The sequence below is a fragment of the Mandrillus leucophaeus genome, unplaced genomic scaffold (assembly GCF_000951045.1).
Source record: "Mandrillus leucophaeus isolate KB7577 unplaced genomic scaffold, Mleu.le_1.0 Scaffold374, whole genome shotgun sequence".
NCBI classification, from domain to species: domain Eukaryota; kingdom Metazoa; phylum Chordata; class Mammalia; order Primates; family Cercopithecidae; genus Mandrillus; species Mandrillus leucophaeus.
In genome coordinates, this window is record NW_012103965.1 from 297,016 (window position 1) to 316,412 (window position 19,397).

General features: G+C 39.7%; 1 protein-coding gene across 1 annotated transcript in view; it reads left to right on the forward strand.

The window, feature by feature from the left end:
• The window catches only part of DDX52 (DEAD (Asp-Glu-Ala-Asp) box polypeptide 52), a 34,555-nt gene extending 15,391 nt beyond the window's left edge, over positions 1-19,164 (forward strand). The window contains exons 6-15 of the mRNA XM_011990205.1: positions 498-609; positions 2,327-2,399; positions 3,231-3,434; positions 4,832-4,922; positions 7,760-7,882; positions 8,003-8,153; positions 8,331-8,406; positions 9,449-9,520; positions 10,915-11,007; positions 14,605-19,164. Coding sequence (XP_011845595.1) covers positions 498-609; positions 2,327-2,399; positions 3,231-3,434; positions 4,832-4,922; positions 7,760-7,882; positions 8,003-8,153; positions 8,331-8,406; positions 9,449-9,520; positions 10,915-11,007; positions 14,605-14,662 — 1,053 coding nt within the window. The 3' untranslated portion in view covers positions 14,663-19,164. The remainder of the gene's footprint in view (positions 1-497; positions 610-2,326; positions 2,400-3,230; positions 3,435-4,831; positions 4,923-7,759; positions 7,883-8,002; positions 8,154-8,330; positions 8,407-9,448; positions 9,521-10,914; positions 11,008-14,604) is intronic.
• The last annotated feature ends 233 nt before the right edge of the window (positions 19,165-19,397 follow it).

Here is a 19,397-nt window from a genome sequence, read left to right on the forward strand (position 1 = left end):
TCTGTTGCCCAGGCTGGAGTGCAGTGGCGTGATCTCGGCTCACTGCAAGCTCCGCCTCCTGGGTTCATGCTATTCTCCTGCCTCAGCCTCCCGAGTCACTGGGACTACAGGCACCCGCCACCACACCCGGCTAATTTTTTTGTCTTTTTTTAGTAGAGACGGGGTTTCACTGTGTTAGCCAGGATGGTTTTGATCTCCTGACCTCATGATCCACCCGCCTCGGCCTCCCAAAGTGCTGGGATTACAGGCGTGAGCCACTGTGCCCGGCCGATTAGTTTTATCTCTGGGAACTAGTCTATTCCACCTGAAGAAATTATTGAATCTTTTTAGGCATTGAAGTTTCAAAATGCTGAGATTTCAGGTTCATCTACAGATAGTTATGAGTTTAATTTCAGATATTCATGGGTTGGTAACAGATTTATTAATCATGTAAAAGAGAGTATACATCTTGTCCAAGTATGTTAGCAGCTAATGTTTTTATCTTTTTTTTTTTTTAGATTCACAGAGAGTTAATAAAAATTTCTGAGGGAACAGGATTCAGGATACATATGATCCACAAAGCAGCAGTGGCAGCCAAGAAATTTGGACCTAAATCATCTAAAAAGTTTGGTAAGGAATTCATACATGGGATGTAGAACATGTAAGGAATCTGGAAACTATAAATATCCTAATTGCTATGTAAGTATTGTTAAAGTATAGTCATGTATGTATAAAATTTGAATTTTAGAAGAACTAAAGAGATTCCCTTCTCACTCTACTGAGAAGTTATACATAACATATATACCAGTAGTTCTCAACTAGAGACACTCTTGCTCCCCACCTTTTACCACAGGGACATTTGGCAATAATCTGGAGACATTTTTAGTTGTCACAACTGGGGAGAAGTGCTACAAGCCTGTAGTTACTGGCCTATAGCCAAGGATGCTATTAAACATTCTGCAATGCACAAGACAGTCCCCTGCAACGAAGAGTTAGCTGGCCCAAAATGGTAACAGTGCTGAGGCTGAAAAATTCTGATTTATACCATTGATTTTTAATCTGCCATGGAAATACTCTGGCAGACAAGAATGGCACACATAGCTGGGTGCAGTGGCTCACACCTATAATCCCAGCTACAGGTATGGAGAAAGCTGAGGTGGGAGGATTGCTCGAGGCCAGGAGTTTGGGACCAGCCTTGGCAACATAGCGAGACTCAATCTCTAAAAGAAATTAAAAAAAAAAAAAAAAAAAAAAATAGCCAGGCATGGTGGTGCACGCCTGTAGTCCTAGCTACTTGGAAGTCTGAGGTGGGAAGATCGCTTGAGCCCAGGAGTTCAAGGCTGCCATGAGCTGTGATTGCACCACTGTACTCCAGCCTGAGCAACAGAGTGAGACTCCATCTTTAAAAAAACAGAAAGAATGGCTTACATCCTCACCCTTATATCAGCCAGAGAATCTGCTTTCATCTACTTTTCTTTCTTTTTGTTTTTTGACTTGTCCACTTGGAGATAAGCTTTCATCTGTTGTTGTTGCTGTTTTTGTTTTTGTTTGTTTTTTTAAATCTTGGGCCTCTGCATAAAATTCCATGTTAAAAAAATGATTTTCCTGGGGAAAAAAAAGATTTGAAAATTAAATTGTTCCTGCCTCTTAGAAATGGAGAAGAGGCTGGGTGTTGTGGCTCATGCCTGTAATCCCGGCATTTTGGGAGGCTGAGGCAGGGAGATTGCTTGAGCCCTGGAATTCAAGACCAGCCTGGACAACATAGGGAGACCTTGTTTCTACAAAAATAAAAGTAAAAAAAAAATTTACCATCTCTACTAAAAATACAAAAAATTAGCCGGGCGTGGTGGGGGGGTGCCTGTGGTGCCAGCTACTCAGGAGGCTGAGGCAGGAGAATGGCATGAACCCAGGAGGCAGAGCTTGCAGTGAGCCGAGATCGCGCCACTGCACTCCAGCCTGGGTGACAGAACTAGACTCCATCTCAAAAAATAATAATAAATAAAAATTAGCCAGGTGCAGTGGCATGTGCCTGTAGTACCAGCTACTCAGAATGCTGATGCCAGAGGATCTCTTGAGCCCAGGAGTTTGAGGTTGCATGCAGTGAGCTCTGATCACACCATTGTACTCCATCCAGCTTGGGTGACAGAGCAAGACCCTGTCTCAAAAAAAGAAAAAGAGAAAGCTGCTCAGATACAATAAAAGGAAAGTAGGGATATAATAGTTTTGTGGTGTTGGCTCTGACTACTTCCCACTTCAGGCTATTAACTGAAGTTGAGGAGGCTTAATTCCTAGTTCGAGAGAGACAAATCCTGATTTTTGCAATTTCTACCATTTGTTTTTCCTATAGATATTCTTGTGACTACTCCAAATCGACTAATCTATTTATTAAAGCAAGATCCCCCAGGAATCGACCTAACAAGGTATAGATGATATTTTCATGTCTTTCATATGTATTTTTCATTCCGTTGATTACATTTTGTCCTCCATTGCTTGTATTTTTTCCCTTTGGAGCTTGCTGTTTGCTACCTTCCGTCAGTGTTGGCACTGAGAATAATGTTTTTTTTTTTTAAAAAAAACTCATATAAAAGAAAACTATCTGGTCTGGAAGAAAGTTACACATTTTGATAAGCATTTAGTACAGAATTCCCCTAGACCTTTTTGCATGTTTCAGCAATGGTGATGGAGTTAGTGAAGTTTATGAAAAGCTCTGTTGTCGTTAATGGAACCTTGTATCTTTGAGGCTACTGGAATAGGTACATTGAGCTATGTTTATCTAGCTTTTACCTTTTTCCTGCTGTGTTAGTCCGTTTTCATGCTGGTCTAAACAGCTACTTGAGACTGGGTAATTTATAAAGAATGGAAGGTTTAATTGACCCACAAGTCAGGGCATGACTGGGGAGGCCTTAGGAAACTTATAGTCATGGCAGAAGAGGAAGCAAGGCACATCTCACATGGTGGCAGATGACGGGGGTAGAGAGAGAGAGAGTGCCCCCATGATCCAATCATCTCCCAGCAGGTCCCTCCCTCAACACATGGGGATTACAATTTGAGATGAGATATGGGTGGGGATACACAGTCAAACCATATCACCTGCTTATTTTTCTTTTCTTTTCTTTTTTCTGGTATGATAAAGTGGATCTGAGAAGCAGCATCATAGTTTGACTTTCTCATGTGTCCACTGCCCCCATGGTTTAGTGAAGTGTCTTGGATCTTTCAGTTCAATATCCACAAGTTGTTTTGTTATTTCTTAGTGTTGAGTGGCTTGTAGTAGATGAATCAGATAAACTGTTTGAAGATGGCAAAACTGGGTTCAGAGACCAGCTGGCTTCCATTTTCCTGGCCTGCACATCCCACAAGGTCCGAAGAGCTATGTTCAGTGCAACTTTTGCATATGATGTTGAACAGTGGTGCAAACTCAACTTGGACAATGTCATCAGTGTGTCCATTGGAGCAAGGTATTTAATTGTTTTTCAACATTATCCCATTGATTTTCTTTTTTTTAAATACAAGTCTTTTTTTTAAGACTGAAGGAAATAGGTGTCTTGGCCTGAGACTGGCAAGGGAGAGAGTTTTACTGATTGAAATGTGTTCTTTTAAGCCAAGATTGTTCAAGGATGTTCTGTTTTAGAATAATCTAAAAGAAGGTTTTTATATCATGTTAACATTCCTATCATGCTTTTAGGTGTTTTTTTCCATCCACAGAGTATAATATGAGCTCTGTGGCCACCCAGAAGATTTAGTTTCTTTGATGACTTAAATAAGTGGACCACAGAGGAAGAATCTGATGTTACTGAGCCACTTGATTTATATTTCTGTTTAAAAAATATTTTGGGGAGCATTTTATGGTAAATAAATGCTCAGTGATAAAAAAAAGTTTAAAGAAATTATGATATTGCTACCTGATGGATTATTATGTAACCCCTGAAATGATGTAGAAAGACTGTAGCTATATGAAAAAGTGTTTGTAATAACATATTAAGTGAAAAAGTAGCCAATGGAACTGTAAAAAATACCCTATTTTAAACCTAAAATTCCTGTGTATAAGAAGAAAACAAGGTTGGGTATGGTGCCTCACACCTGTAATCCCAGTACTTTGGGAGGCAGAGGCAGGTGGATCACCTGAGGTCAGGAGTTCAAGACCAGCCTGACCAAAATGGTGAAACCCTGTCTCTTCCCAAAATACAAAAATTGGCATATGTCTATAGTCCCAGCTACTTGGGAGGCTGAGGCAGGAGAATTGCTTGAACTTGGAAGGTGGAGGTTGCAGTGGGCCAAGATCGCCCCACTGCACTCCAGCCTGAGTGACAAAGTGAGACTCCATCTTAAAAAAAGGGAAAGCAGAATGAGTTCACATAAACATAATTTAAAGGCTGACAGTAGAATGGGAAAAATATTTATGATACAACATAGTACATTGTAACATCTTACAGAGTATTAATAAAGTCTTAATATATCTCACCCCCAACTGTTGGTCTATAAATAAATCTTTGCTAATCATTATGAAAAATGTTTAACCATGTGTAATAACAACCTTAAAAATGTTTTTATTATTTTACTCAATAATTTTACAGTTAGAAATTTTTTATAATTAATCAGATACATGAAAATTCATGACTGAAACATAAGTTTTAATGGTTGGCATTTCAAGATAGTTTTAAAATTAGAAGAAAGCATTTAAAAATAACAATTTTTGTCTTCAAGTTAAAGTATAAAAAATTAAGTACTTATTAATATTGACAGTGGAAAAATTGATTTTGTTGGAGTTGTGTGTAAATTTTTTCATTGATTTAGAGTTCAGGGGGAAAAAGCAAAAATTGACTCTTACAAACTACAAGGTATATTTTCTTCTCAGGAATTCTGCAGTAGAAACTGTAGAACAAGAGCTTCTCTTTGTTGGATCTGAGACTGGAAAACTTCTGGCCATGAGAGAACTTGTTAAAAAGGTATATTTGGATTACCTTCTTGAATTTTGGTAAAGTTTGCCAAGTCTTATATTTCTGGTGGGAGGCTATTACAGTGGTAGCATTGTGTCATCATCATCTTACCTCGTATTCAGTAATCCACTGGTAAATTGATAAGAAAGTACATTGTGCCAACTATATGATCATCTGCATCCTATTTAGTAATCTAGCAGTAAACTGTTAAGAAGCATAATGTCCCAACTCTTATCCCAACGGACAGAAGCTTGCCTCTCAGAATATGGTGAGTTGTCTTTTTGCAGCTCAGATTAGGCTAGGAAACAATCTACCTGATGCCCTGAGAATCTCATTTTTCCACATTTGTCTGCTCCATCCCTCTGCTGGTTTCTTATAGAAGAATTGGGGTGTTGTAGGACACTGAATGGGGTTTTCTGTTTTTATCCTATCAGTAAGTACTGAGTAGAAGGCATAGTTGAAAGTTAAGTACTGAGGTGTCAGCGCTGGACAATACAAGAAATCTCCTAAGTTCTGCCCCTGGAATTTAGTCTTATTTAGAGGGATAAAATAAATACACTTCTGTAAGATAGTCTCTGATAAACTGTCATAAAGGGCTAAAGAGTACTTTTTTAAGCATCCATATCATCATAATGGGGCTATCAGGGTGAGCTGAATTGGTTGAGCCTTATAGAAGAAATGCTACTAAACTGATCCTTGAAAGATTTTCAAGACAAAAAAAAAAGGTGAAGGGGAAGAGCAAGGATGGCTGGGGGAGCAGCTTGAGTAAAGCCTTAAGAGATGGAAGCGAACACCATGTGTTTGAAGACTAATGAAGCAGTTACCAGTCTAAGGCAAACAGCTTATGGTATGGAATTAAAGAAAACCAGGTTGGACAGGAAAGTTGGGGACAGGATATTTTTGAAGAATGTGACTATATAATTTGTTTTTGTTTTTGTTTTTGAGACAGAGTCTCGTTCTTTCACCCAGGTTGGAGTGCAGTGGTGTTATCTTGGCTCACTGCCAGCCCTGCCTCCTGGGTTCACACCATTCTCCCTCAGCCTCCCGAGTACTTGGGACTACAGGTGCCTGCCACCACGCCCAGCTAATTGTGACTACATAATTTTTAAGGAAAATTAGTTAAACAGTAATATGTAAGGTGAATTATAATGAGAAAGATGGAAAGTAAGGAAACCAATCAGGCTTTTAAACTGGGCTAGGCAGAGATGAGGAAGAAATAAGGGCAGCAGCCTTAGTGGTGGGACATTACGTATAGTTGGAGGATGAAAGGGAAAAGTTTGCAAGTACCTGGTGACTATAGAAATGGTTTGCTTTAGTGGTTAAGAGCATGGACTCTGGAGCCAGGCTATTTGGGTAGAAGTTCTAGCTCCACCACTGCAGCTTTGCACAACTTAACCTCTCTTCCACATTTTCCTTGTCTGTAAAATGGGATAATAATATCTACCTCGTAGAGCTGTTTTACTATTAATTTGTTAGTACAAGCATAGCACTTATTATATAATAGTGCTTGGCACGTAGTAAATGCTAAATGTATTTTATTAATATTCTTAAGAGAATCATTTGGTACTAGGAAATTTAAGGTTTTCCAGGATATTCACTTGGAGATTATACACCAGAGATTTTTAGCCATGTATGACCTTTGGGAGGTCTGCAGACCCTCTAAAATTATATGTAAGATTTTTGTGCGAATGAGTGGTTACTTATTGGAAAGTTTCTTAGCTTTCATAAGATTCCAAAAGAGGTGTTTAAACCATCATAAAAAGGCTAAGAAATTTGGCCAGGCGCGGTGGCTCACGCCTGTAATTCTAGCACTTTGGGAGGCTGAAGTGGGCGGATCATCAGGTCAGGAGTTTGAGACCAGCCTGACCAACATGGTGAAACCCCATCTCTACTAAAAATACAAAAAAATTAGCCAGGCGTGGTAGCGCACGCCTGTAATCCCAGCTACTCAGGAGGCCGAGACAGGAGAATCACTTGAACCTGGGAGGCAGAGGTTGCAGTGAGCCGAGATTGCGCCACTGTATTCCAGCCTGGGCAACAGAGCGACAGTCTGTCTCAAAAAAAAAAAGGGGGGAAAAAAGGCTAAAAAACTCTAATATGAACAGTTAAAAAGATAGAAAGCTGGTTTGAGAGAGAGTAAGGGTTTGATAGTGTAAATGTAAAAATAATTTGCTTAGATACACAGACATCAGATGTAGTTAAAAAAAATTTTGCGTAGAGCTAGTAGTAGAGATTCAGCTCAGTAAAATAAAGATTATATTGAAAGAACAGAACCAAGAACTAAGCTTGGGGAGAGCACCAGAATTAGGATAATAATGAGTTAATGAGGGATGAAATACCACCTGTGGGGTACAGTGTACGCCACTGGGGTGACGGGTACACTAAAAGCCCAGATTTCACCAGTATGCAATATATCTGTGTAACACAACTGCATTTGTACCCCTAAATCCATAAGAATAAAAAAATTTCACCCCAAAAAACCAAATGAATTAAAAAGATAGTTATTTCATTTTAAGCAGAATAAAAAAAGGTTTTGAGGCACAGAAGTCAAGAGATGATTATTTCAAAGTTTGGGCATCTGTTATTGTAGAGGGGTGTAGGGGGATTGATTAGACAAGATTATTGGAATTAGCAAGATGGAGAATATAGTTGAATTTGAGTGGAAATAACCAATTGGAGAGAATGGTGAGGAAGATGGAGGCAGAGTTAGACCACTAGCCCAAGAAATTTGGCCAAGAAAGTACATTAAATTGAATTGGGTTCTTAGAAGCTACAATCATAATATGAAATACTGACCAATTGTATTCTTGATTGAGTTATGTGTGCCAATTTTTGCCTTCTTTTAGGGTTTCAATCCACCTGTTCTTGTTTTTGTTCAGTCCATTGAAAGGGCTAAAGAACTTTTTCATGAGCTCATATATGAAGGTATTAATGTGGATGTTATTCATGCAGAGAGAACACAACAGCAGGTAAAGTCAAATGTATACTTTGAAACTCAGAAGAGCTACTTGATTTTAAATTATTGACTTTAAATTTATGAAGTACCTGTTTTCATTCTAAAGTAATTTAATATATATTCTGTTAACCAGAGAGATAACACAGTCCACAGTTTCAGAGCAGGAAGAATCTGGGTTCTGATTTGTACGGCTTTGCTAGCAAGAGGGATTGATTTTAAAGGTGTGAACTTGGTGATCAACTATGACTTTCCAACCAGCTCAGTGGAATATATCCACAGGATAGGTGAGTTGTCTTTTTTTCCTTCCCCTCTGTCACCCACTGATCTGTCTTAGCACCCCTGCTATTCCTGGCACACATGCTCATTTCTTAGTGCTATGAAAATCCAGTGACTTTTGTAAACGAATTTTGAGAGCCTCCGTCCACCCAAAATGTGTTTTTTAATGGTCTGATTTTTCTTAGGTCGAACTGGAAGAGCAGGGAATAAGGGAAAAGCAATTACATTTTTCACTGAAGATGATAAACCATTATTAAGAAGGTAAATTAGAAAAAATAACCTAGTGCTATTGGCAGAATTGCTTCATTATTCTTACATGTATATTCAATTAAGAGATAATTACGGAACGGCTACGTCCCAGAGTCTACTGATAATGGTGTTAGTTAACCATATTTTAGCCATGGGAAAGGAAAAATGATCAAAGGGCCTTGTTTTTGCCCTTCCATTATTAGATTTTGGAAATGCATATTCAAAGTGGAATAATGTTCATTGTAAGTTTCAGATTCACAGGACTCTTTCAGTGTTTGACGTTAGATTTTAATGTAGAAGATAAGTTTCCTGCATTTTGACTGTCTACAGTAATCTTTGGTTGATGGTGATTGATAACACTTTACATTTCTAGGTAATGAAATCTAGTTTTGGCCAAAGGGGCTTTGTACTTAGATCTATTTATTGGTTTTGGTAAATATTTTGATTGTGCTTTCTGAGCTTTGGCTCTGCCACCTGTCAGCCTTTGTATCGCTTTGAGCAGATTCAAGTGTGCGTGTGTAGAGGGGTATATTCCAGCAACCTAGATCCACCATAGGCCTCAGCAACTGCAAGCATGTGAATCTCATGACCCAAATAATTAGTGTAACTATGCACCTCAGTTTTCCATCTGTGAAATGAGGATAGTGACAGTATTTATAACACAGGCTTGTTGTGAAGAGTGAAGAAGTTACTATACACAAAAAACTTGGCAACAGTGCCAGCCCCATAGTAGGCACTTCCACTTAATGAATTTAAGCTTGACTCTGTCGTCAGTCAGTGCTTCGTCCAAGATTGATTGAGTTTACCAGCTTTATAGGATTTGATAAATGTTGAAGTAAGTGTTATCTCTAGTTATTCATCAGTGCATTAATTTCAGCCCAGTGGATACTTCTCTCTGTAATCCAATGTGCTTACATCAGGTAATAATTGATAACATATCAGAACACTTTGTGGATTACTTTGTGTAGTTTTAGTTCCCTCTAACGTTGTGCAGAGGGTTTACATTCATAAACATCCGTTTAGCAAGATACAAGTTTATGGGTTTCTTTTTCAGCGTTGCCAATGTTATACAGCAGGCCGGGTGTCCTGTACCAGAATACATAAAAGGTTTTCAGAAACTACTAAGGTACAATCTTGAATTTACCTGGATCTTAGACTCTCTGTCTCTTTGTATATACACTCTTTTTTTTTTTTTTTCTTGCTCTGTTGCCCAGGCTGGAATGCAGTGGCATGATCACAGCTCACTATAGCCTTGATCTCCTGGGCTCAAGTGATCCTCCTGCCTCAGTCCCCTGAGTAGCTGGGACTACAGGCATGCATCACCATGCCTGGCTATAATATTTTTTAGATTTATGGGGAGTAGAAATGGGGTCTTGCTATGTTAACCAGGCTAATCTTGAACTCCTGGTCTCAAGTGATCCTATCTTACATCTTTGCATCCCAAAGTGCTAGGATTACAGGCATGAGTCACTGTGCCCAGCCCAAAACTGCTTGTGAATATTATATATTATTTCCTTGCCAGTTTTTTATCCTTTATTTTTTATTTTTTTAAATTTTTTTTCCTTGAGATGAAGTCTCAGCTCATTGCAACCTCTGCCTTCCAGATTTAAGCAGTTCTCCTGCCTCAGCCTCTCAAGTGGCTAGAATTACAGGTGTGTGCCACCACGCCCAGCTAATCTTTGTATTTTTAGTAGAGACGGGGTTTCATCATGTTGGCCAGGCTGGTCTCAAACTCCTGACCTCAAGTGATCTGCCTGCCTCGGCCTCCTAAAGTGCTGGGATTATGGGCATGAGCTACTGTACCCAGCCTTATCCTTGAAATTTTAAGTATTCAGATTCTTTTAAAAGTATTCAGTATAAGCAAAATATGCTAAGAATTATTTTGGTTCATAAAACCAGTAAAAAACTTAATTGATCAAAATCAAACTCTGATGCTTGTTAACATAGGATATAAGGTTGGCACAGGACATATTTTTTTCACAGTCAGTAGCTTTTTAAAAGGTGGATTGAATTTATCATCCCTTTGAGTTAGCTCTCTAAATGCTATTAGGTGACCTCATTTGTTAAAGTAGTTAACAGCCCCACCTTAAACCAGTAAATGGTTTTAAAAAATGAATTTTGTGGCCGGATGCAGTAGCCCACGCCTATAATCCCAGCATTTTGGGAGGCCGAGGTGGGCGGATCACCTGAGGTCGGGAGTTTGAGACCAGCCTGACCAACATGGAGAAACCCCATCTCTACTTAAAATACAAAAAAAATTTATCTGGGCATGGCGGTGCATGCCTGTAATCCCAGCTACTCGGGAGGCTGAGGCAGGAGAATCGCCTGAACCCAGGAGGCAGAGGTTGCAGTGAGCCGAGATTCCACCATTGCACTCCAGCCTGGGCAACAAGAGCAAAACTCCGTCTCAAAGAAACAAAAAATGAATTTTGTGATCAAGGATCAAAACTAATTCTAGCTTTAACTCTTCTAATTGAAGTTGGACTTAATTTGTTTCCTCTTTTACTTTGTAACTTTCAGCAAACAAAAGAAAAAGATGATTAAGAAACCATTGGAAAGGGAGAGCATTAGTACAACTCCAAAATGTTTCTTAGAAAAAGCTAAGGATAAACGGTAAGTATGTGGTAAGAAAAATGGCTGTTTGACACCATCATAAAGTTATAGTAGGCATTATTTTTCCTTAGGGTAAATTTTTAGAAGTAAAATTGATACTACAGTCTGTTATAAAATGTGATAAAAATAATATATTTTAGGTTGCCTATAATTGGGGAATTTGTTTGTTTGTTTGTTGGTTTTTTTGGGATGGAGTCTCGCACTGTTGCCCAGGCTGGAGTGCAGTAGTGTGATCTCGGCTCACTGCAACCTCTGCCTCCCGGGTTCAAGCTATTCTACTGCCTCATCCTCCCAAATAGCTGGGATTACAGGCTCCTGCCCACCACACCCAGCTAATTTTTTTGTATTTTTATTAGACACGGAGTTTCACCATGTTGGTCAGGCTGACCTCAGGTGATCCACCCGCCTCAGCCTTCCAGAGTGCTGGGATTACAGGCGTGAGCCACCGTGCCCGGCCAGGAATTTATTTTAATATTGGAATTTTTCTGTGTCAATATGTTGATGATCTGCTTTTTTCCATCTTGGAAAATATTATTTCAATTCCTTATAAATTAGAATTGTACTGCCCACCTTCTCTACACAACCCACATTAAGACATGCTACTAAGGCCAGTAGTTAGGACCATTGACTTACATGAATCTAGTCTTCTTTGAAGCTCCTTCATATTCTGGGCAGGATTTCAATATGATCTCAGGCTTATGCAGATGCACATTGTAACAGCTGTAAAAAGTATTACTTAGGTAAATTTGTGCTAGCTTAGCTGAGTTTTATGAGGATATTAAAGCATAGTTTTTTAGCGTACATATAGACTCCCTTATTTTGCCCAGTAATACTAGGAAGCTTTATATTTTGAAAAGGATAGGTCAAGATATTCTGAACAGTTATACTCTTTCCACTATTTAAGGAAAATGGCACTCTTCACATTGTACCAGAACCAGGTTATTATATACTGTAGTAGAATTGTTCAAGTCTATAATTTGTTGGGTTTTTTTCCCCCTGAGAGTGCTATCAGTGGCCTAGGATATTACCATTGTGAAATATGCTAATGCTTATATCCAGTTACCTCACATCTGTTCTATAGAGAAGTCATTAGGAAAAAACTGTTTCCATAACCAGTAGGCATTTACCAAGTTGTCCTGCAAGGTACTTGGTGGTGGTAGGATATACAAATGAATATAAAATGAGACTCCTTTCCTGAAGCTGCGGAAAGAAGATTCGTGTACATGACAGAAAATTAGAGACTGGTTTTTAAATAAAATAGGAGTTTAGAGAAGAGAAAGATGATTGTGAATTGGTGTGGTTACAGAAGTTTCAACAAAGTAGAACTGTCTTTAAGGATAGGTAAAATTTAGGCATGGAGAAGGCAACAAGATGAACAGAGGCATGAAAATTAGAGTGTACTTTGTAATAAGTGAACAAGAGTTCACATGTTGGTATTGACTATGAGGAATAAAGGTCAGTTCAAATATACAATTTATATAGTGTCCCAAAATTTTATCGTACTTTTGTTTTAATAACTTAGGAAGGAAAAGTGCTACAAACTGAAAAAAGTATATTTGAATGATCAATCCTTTTAATTCCATTTGTACTTAATTCAGTTTTGGGAATGCTTCACATTCACTTTTTTTTTTTTTGAGATGGAGTCTTGCTCTGCCGCCCTGTCGCCCAGGCTGGAGTGCAGTGGTGCAAACTCCGCTCACTGCAACCTCCACCTCCCAGGTTCAAGTGATTCTCGTGCCTCAGCCTTCTAGGTAGCTGAGATTACAGGCACCCGCCACCATACCCGGCTAATTTTTGTATTTTTACTAGAGACAGGGTTTCACCATGTTGGCCAGGCTAGTCTCGAACTCTCGGCCTCATGTGATCTTCCACCTCAGCCTCCCAAAGTGCTGGGATTACAAGTGTGAGCCACTGCACCTGGCCAACATTTTTAAATTTTAATTTTCTGTCGCAACACTTTCTGGGTGACACGTAGACCGGTGGATTGGTAGCGAACCTTGTTATGCTTGGCCGCTTTGGTCACCTAATCTGTCTTAATAGACCTGTTGGTGGGAGAGGAGTGGGTCACATCAGAACTGTTATGCATGCATTACTCTTTGGATGGTCTTAAAGCCAAGATAACAAATGCAGTCCTTTCAGGCACTGAGCAGCAACTGATGAAAGTTTTTACAAAGGTCAAAAACCAACTAGAACATAAGATGGTGACTATGTTGAATTTTAATAAGATCCATCAGTATTTTAAATAATTATACTTTAAATGCTGATTTGTTTTTGTTTTGAGATGGAATCTCTGTCGCTAGGCTGGAGTGTGGTGGCGCGATCTCGGCTCACTGCAACCTCCACCTCCCGGGCTTAAGTGGTTCTCCTGCCTCCGCCTCCTGAATAGCTGGGATTACAGGCATGTACCACCATGCCCAGCTAATTTTTGTGTTTTTAGTAAAGACAGGATTTCACCATGTTGGCCAGGATGGTCTTGATCTCCTGACCTTGTGATCTGCCTGCCTCTGCCTCCCAAAGTGTTGGGGTTACAGGCATGAGCCACTGCACCTGCCTTCCTCTGAGGTTATTAAAACTTAATTTGTACTAAGACTTCGAAGACACTTGATACAAATCTTGTCATATCAACCCCCTGCTTCGGGTGCTTTGGTTGTGTCTCCATTTTCTTCGTGTGTAAAGGCCATACTACTTAACATAGCATACAAGCAAGACCTGTCATGATCCCACTCTGGCTTCCCTCTGCACTGTCGATGTTTCCTTCATGATCCCACCCATGCCGATAGGCTCAGCTCATACCTCTGTGCTCATAGCTCTTAAGGGCATATCTTCAGCCCCAACTTCCCCATTGAGCTACAGACCTGAATCCTTGTTGCTTAGTGGACCTCACTTCAGGCACCACAAACTTGGCCCCATGCAGTGAGTGGGGAAGGAACTGCATTTGGAGCCAGAAGAACTGGTTCTAGTATCTACTTCCCTGTGTAGAGTTGGGATTTGGGATTATATGAGTTAGTACACACCAAAGAACTTTGTATTACTGTAATAATAGTTTGCAAACATTGATTATTTTCTCAAAACTTTTTTCCTTTGTCTGTTACCACTTAGTTAATGACATTCGACCTTCACTAGGCTATAGGATCAGAATGATAGGATTCATATCTAACATGGATTACCAGTAAGTGATGACTGGCAAGTTACTCAACCACTCTGTGCCTCATTTTCCTCATGTGTAAACGGAGGATAATACTAGAATACTCCTCATAAGCTGTTAGGAAAATTACCTGAGTTAATACACGTAAAGCACTTAATAACAGTTTCTAGCACTTAGTAAGCACTGAATCAGTGTGAACTCATTAGGTCAGGATCCGAATCTATCTGTCATAGCATGTAGTAATGTAGTTTACTGTGATGGTTTTGCCTCACTTAGGTGATTGTGATTTTCTAAAGGGCAGAGACCATGTCTAATGCATCTTTGTGTTCCTGGTGCCCGTTATTTGATACACAGTAGGTTTCAGTAAATGTTTATTAAACTGGTGGTAGAGTTATGGAAAGTAAATATATCTAGAATTTTTTATTCCATTTTCCCTACTTTGCTCTTTACAGGAAAAAGGTCACTGGTCAGAACAGCAAGAAGAAAGTAGCTCTTGAAGACAAAAGTTAAAAACAGACTTTAAAAATACCATCCCAGAAATGTAATTTTATGATCCCAACATGAATGGTGTTTTCATGGAATACTTGAAGTCTTACAGTCACCTGTACCAAACATTTGAAATCAACTACAAGTACATGGGACTGGTGAAAAATGATCCTAAGCTATCAAGTCAATTTCAATTTGTAGGTGCCTTTTTTTTTTTTTTTTTCTTTAGAGATGGGATCTTGCCATGTTGCCCAGGCTGCTCTTGAACTCCTGACCTCATGCAATCCTCTTGCCTCAGCCTCCCAAGTAGCTGAGGTTACAGGCACAAGCCGCTGCACCCAGCTCTGTAGGTGACTTTTAAATGATTATACAATGGAAATAACATTCATTGACATTGGTTTGAATCCAGAGAGATACTTCTTATAGAAGAACAAATGTTTATGCTAAAAATAACACCAAAATGTGGTAAACTCTTAAGGACTTTTCCCTTTGAGTGTGAAGGAAGGTGTGATGAATGCTGTGGAGAGGCATCTGGAACAGAAATTCAAAATAAAGCCTTGACATTAAATACCCCTTCCACTGCTCACTTTGTGGCTGGTAGCATGGGCTATCTACCAAGAAGAAACCTGCTGCTCTCTTAATTTTAGTATTTCCTAATTAGTTGATGGCCTTTTGTGTTGTGAACCACAACAAAGAGAGGCCTCTTTTGTGGCTGGTTATTCCAGTTCCCTGGGATTTTAAATTCTTTGGTCTATTAAGTATCCTTGTATTGGATACTTAATACCTTAGCCCTGCCATGATGTTGCACAAGATCATGATCGGCTTCTCTCTTTCTTCATTTTCCGTCATTTAACCATATTCTTTCCTGTCTCTTTCCATTTAAGATTATTTTATTTGAATACTGATAAACATTTTATCCTGATAAGGAAGAATGTTCCTGTTACTTGATATACCTCTGTCTTCATTCTGTTACAGCTTATCTTTCCTTAGGTTGATGGCGCCTCATTTAGTAAGTAGATCTCTGCCTAAGCTAAAGGATTATGATCATATGGTGTTGGAGACTATTAACTATTAGATTTTTCTCAGATACGAGTTTTGTACAATGGAATGAAAAATTGACTTCATACACGTAAGACTGTTGCCTAAGAATGACTTGAATGTTATCAGTACTACTACAGAACTATAATATACATTACCTTTTCTCAGCAGCATTTGAATTCAACTTATTTATTTCCTCTATTCGCAGCTTTTTCTAGAGTCAGAACAGGTGGACTTTGTTTTGAATATTTTAGATGGGACAAAAATTGTTCATCTTCAGAATTTATTTAATGATAGACCTGGTACAGGGTGTAAAAATACTTACAAGAATATGGTTTTTTTGTTTGTTCATGCAAACAGATCCTTTACCCAATATATATTCTGGAGGTAGGTATACTGGTGCAACCCATTTGCCAGCTGTGTGACTTTGAATAAGTTCTTAATTTCTCAGAGTTTCAGTGTTCTCATCTATGAAATTGTGTCTCACATTGTAAGTACCTAGCACTGTACCTGACACATAGTAAACTCACAATAAATATTCCTTTAACACACATAGATTTTGTTAGAAAAACAGGCTTGATAACACAGTTCCTACCCTTACAATGTAATGTTAGAGAGAAAGTAAAGGAGCAGATAGAGTCACGCATCACTTAATGACAGAGATATGTTCTGAGAAACGCATCGTTAGGTGATTTTGTCATTGTGTAAACATCATGTTATATACTTCCACAAACCTAGATGGTATAGCCTACTGTACACCTAGGCTATGTGGTACAGTCTATCGCTCCTAGGCTACAGACCTGTGTAGCATGTTACTGTCTTGAATGCTATAGACTGTTGGAACATGTAGACTTTTATAAACACTGCCCACTTAATCTATACTAAATTTATTGAAAATATTTTTCTTGGCCAGGCGTGGTGGCTCACGCCTGTAATCCTAGCACTTTGGGAGGCCTAGGTGGACAGATTGAGCTCAGGAGTTTGAGACCAGCCCAGGCAACATGGCAAAACCCCATCTCTACTAGAAAAATACCAAAAAAAGTTAGCCAGGTGTGGTAACATAATCCCAGCTATTTAGGAGTCTGAGGCAGGAGAATAGCTTGAACCTGTGAGGCAGAGGTTGCAGTAAGCCGAGATCGCGCTACTGCACTCCAGCCTGGGCAACAGGGCAAGACTCTCTTGAAAATATACACACACACATATTTTATATATATATGTTATATATATAAAATATATATATTTTTCTTCAATAAAGTAACCTTAGCGTGCTGTAACTTTTTTACTTTGTAAGAGTTTTTTTTTTTTTTCTTGGGAAACAGTGTCTGTCGCCTAGTCTGGAGTTTAGTGGCACAATCATGGCTTACTGCAGCCTTGACCTCTTAGGGTCAAGTGATCCTCAAACCTCAGCCTCCTGTATAGCTGGTACTATAGGTGTTGGCCACCAACACTCAGGTAATTTTTAATTTTTTTTTGTAGAGATGAGGTTTCGCTTGTTGTCCAGGTTGGGTTTTTTAGAAATTTTTTTTTTTTTGTAAGGTGGAGTCTTCCTCTGTCGCCCAGGCTGGAGTGCGGTGGAATGATCTCGGCTCACTGCAACCTCTGACTCCTGGGTTCAAGTGATTCTTCCGCCTCAGCCTCCCGAGTAGCTGGGACTACAGGCATGCACCACCACACCCAGCTAAGGTTTGTATTTTTAGTAGAGACGGGGTTTCACCGTGTTGGCCAGGCTGGTCTCAAACTCCTGACCTTGGGTGAGCCACTGCCTCTGGCCTTTATAAACTTTTTGACTCTTGTAATAACACTTAGCCTAAAATGCAAACGTACAGCTGTAGAAAAATATTTTCTTTCTTTATACCCTTATTCTAGAAGCTTTTTTTCTATTAAGTTTTTTTTTGTTTTACTATTTACTTTTAAACTTTTTTGTTAAAAACCATGGCACAAACACACACATTATGCTAGGCCTACAAAAGGTCAGGATCATCAGTCTCACTGACTTCCACCCCCACTTCTCATCCCACCATTGTATCTGCTGTCTGTGGCTGAACAAAACATCATCATGTAGCACATGACTAGTGTGACAAGTGCTGTTAGATGTAAGGCCATGATGCTAAAGCATCACAGGAGGGCATCTAACCCAGATTGGGGATGTCATGGAAGGCCGACATCCTGAGTTGAATCCTACAAATGTAAAAACCAATAGGTAAAGAAGAGGAACAAAAAGTATTCCAAGACAAACTGAGGTCACATCTATGATCCTTGTCTTTATTGTGTCTGTTTAAAGTATCTACAGTAACCTGCATCAACTTAGTCAATGTATTAATACTAAATTTAGCTCCTTCAAAGCAGTCTGAACTACGTGCTACATAAATTTCAGCTTCACCCAGGGAAGGGAAGGAGTGAAATTAATGAATAGACAGTTACAGCAAAAGACAGAAACAAAAAACAAAAATTGAATAGCTGGTTCTAGTGAATGAGCAAGGACTTTGGCGTCAAACTGGCCTGGATTTGAATCCTGATCCTATTTGCTTGTAGCTGTATGATCTGGACAAATGACGTTGTTTCTAACCTTGATTTTCTCATCTGTAAGATGCCAATTGTAACTTCTAAGGATACTGAGGATTTTTTAAAATGGGCTTACAGTTCCTGACCAGTGGTTTGTGCCTAATAAATAACTTATTACAAATTGTTACCCAGTAAAAACCCTGAGACAAGAGTGAAAAAATAAAGCTAATTAATCCATTACTTGCTAACAAGCAAACTACATGCTTGAGAAAAGTACTCAACTTTTATGTTTTACTTCCAGACAGTAGTTTGATTAAAACAACAAAAAAAATCACAGTCCAGGCATGTGGCTTACGGCTCACACCCTGGCTCTGGGAGGCCAAGGCGGGAGCATAGCTTGAACCCAGGAGTTTGAAACCAGCCTGGGCAACATAGATCCTATCTCTACAAAAAAAAATTGGCCCCAGTGTGGTGGTGCATGCCTGTGGTCCCAGCTACTCAGGATGCTGAGGCGAGAAGATCGCTTGAGGCTGCTGTGAGCCGTGATCATGCCACTGCACTCCAGCCTGGACAACACAGCAAGACCCTGTCTCCAAAAAAAAAAAAAATTCAGTAAAAAAAATGCCGAAATAGCTTCAGAGTAGTTATGAACTGCTTCCCAAAAACCACTGTTTTGCACTTACCTGCAAGAATAGGAAAAAAAAAGGGACTGTAAGGTGGCAGGATGGCAGAAACAAACGAGTAGTACACCTTGGAGTTTTTTTTGAAATATGGGTTGGGTTTTTGTGCTTTGGTTGATTTAAAATAAAATTTAAATGCCTTCAGCGTCTGTGATAGGTGCCAACATGAAGCTGCCAAGTTCCAGAGAAAGGGGGGACAGCTGATCACTAATGAGTGCTGCGAGACTATCAAAGGGCCCTTCAGGAGCTATCTGTTCTTTGTGTGTAAAGAGAGAACACCAGTGTACCCACCGTCTAGTTTAAAAATCAGGACTCAGCCTACTCTTTCCACTAACCGCGATCATGGTTTTCAAACGGAGGACCAACGGCGCTTTGCCACTGGGCCACCACCTGGGCCCTGCAGAGGGCCTACCAGACAATGAATCAGCTCCCTTGGAGAGGCGCCTGCGACCGCCCCACCACCCCGAGAGCTAGAATTGAACCTGGGGGACCTCTGCGGCGCCCTATCACGTGCCGTGGGCGCGCCACGCCTCCCCGAG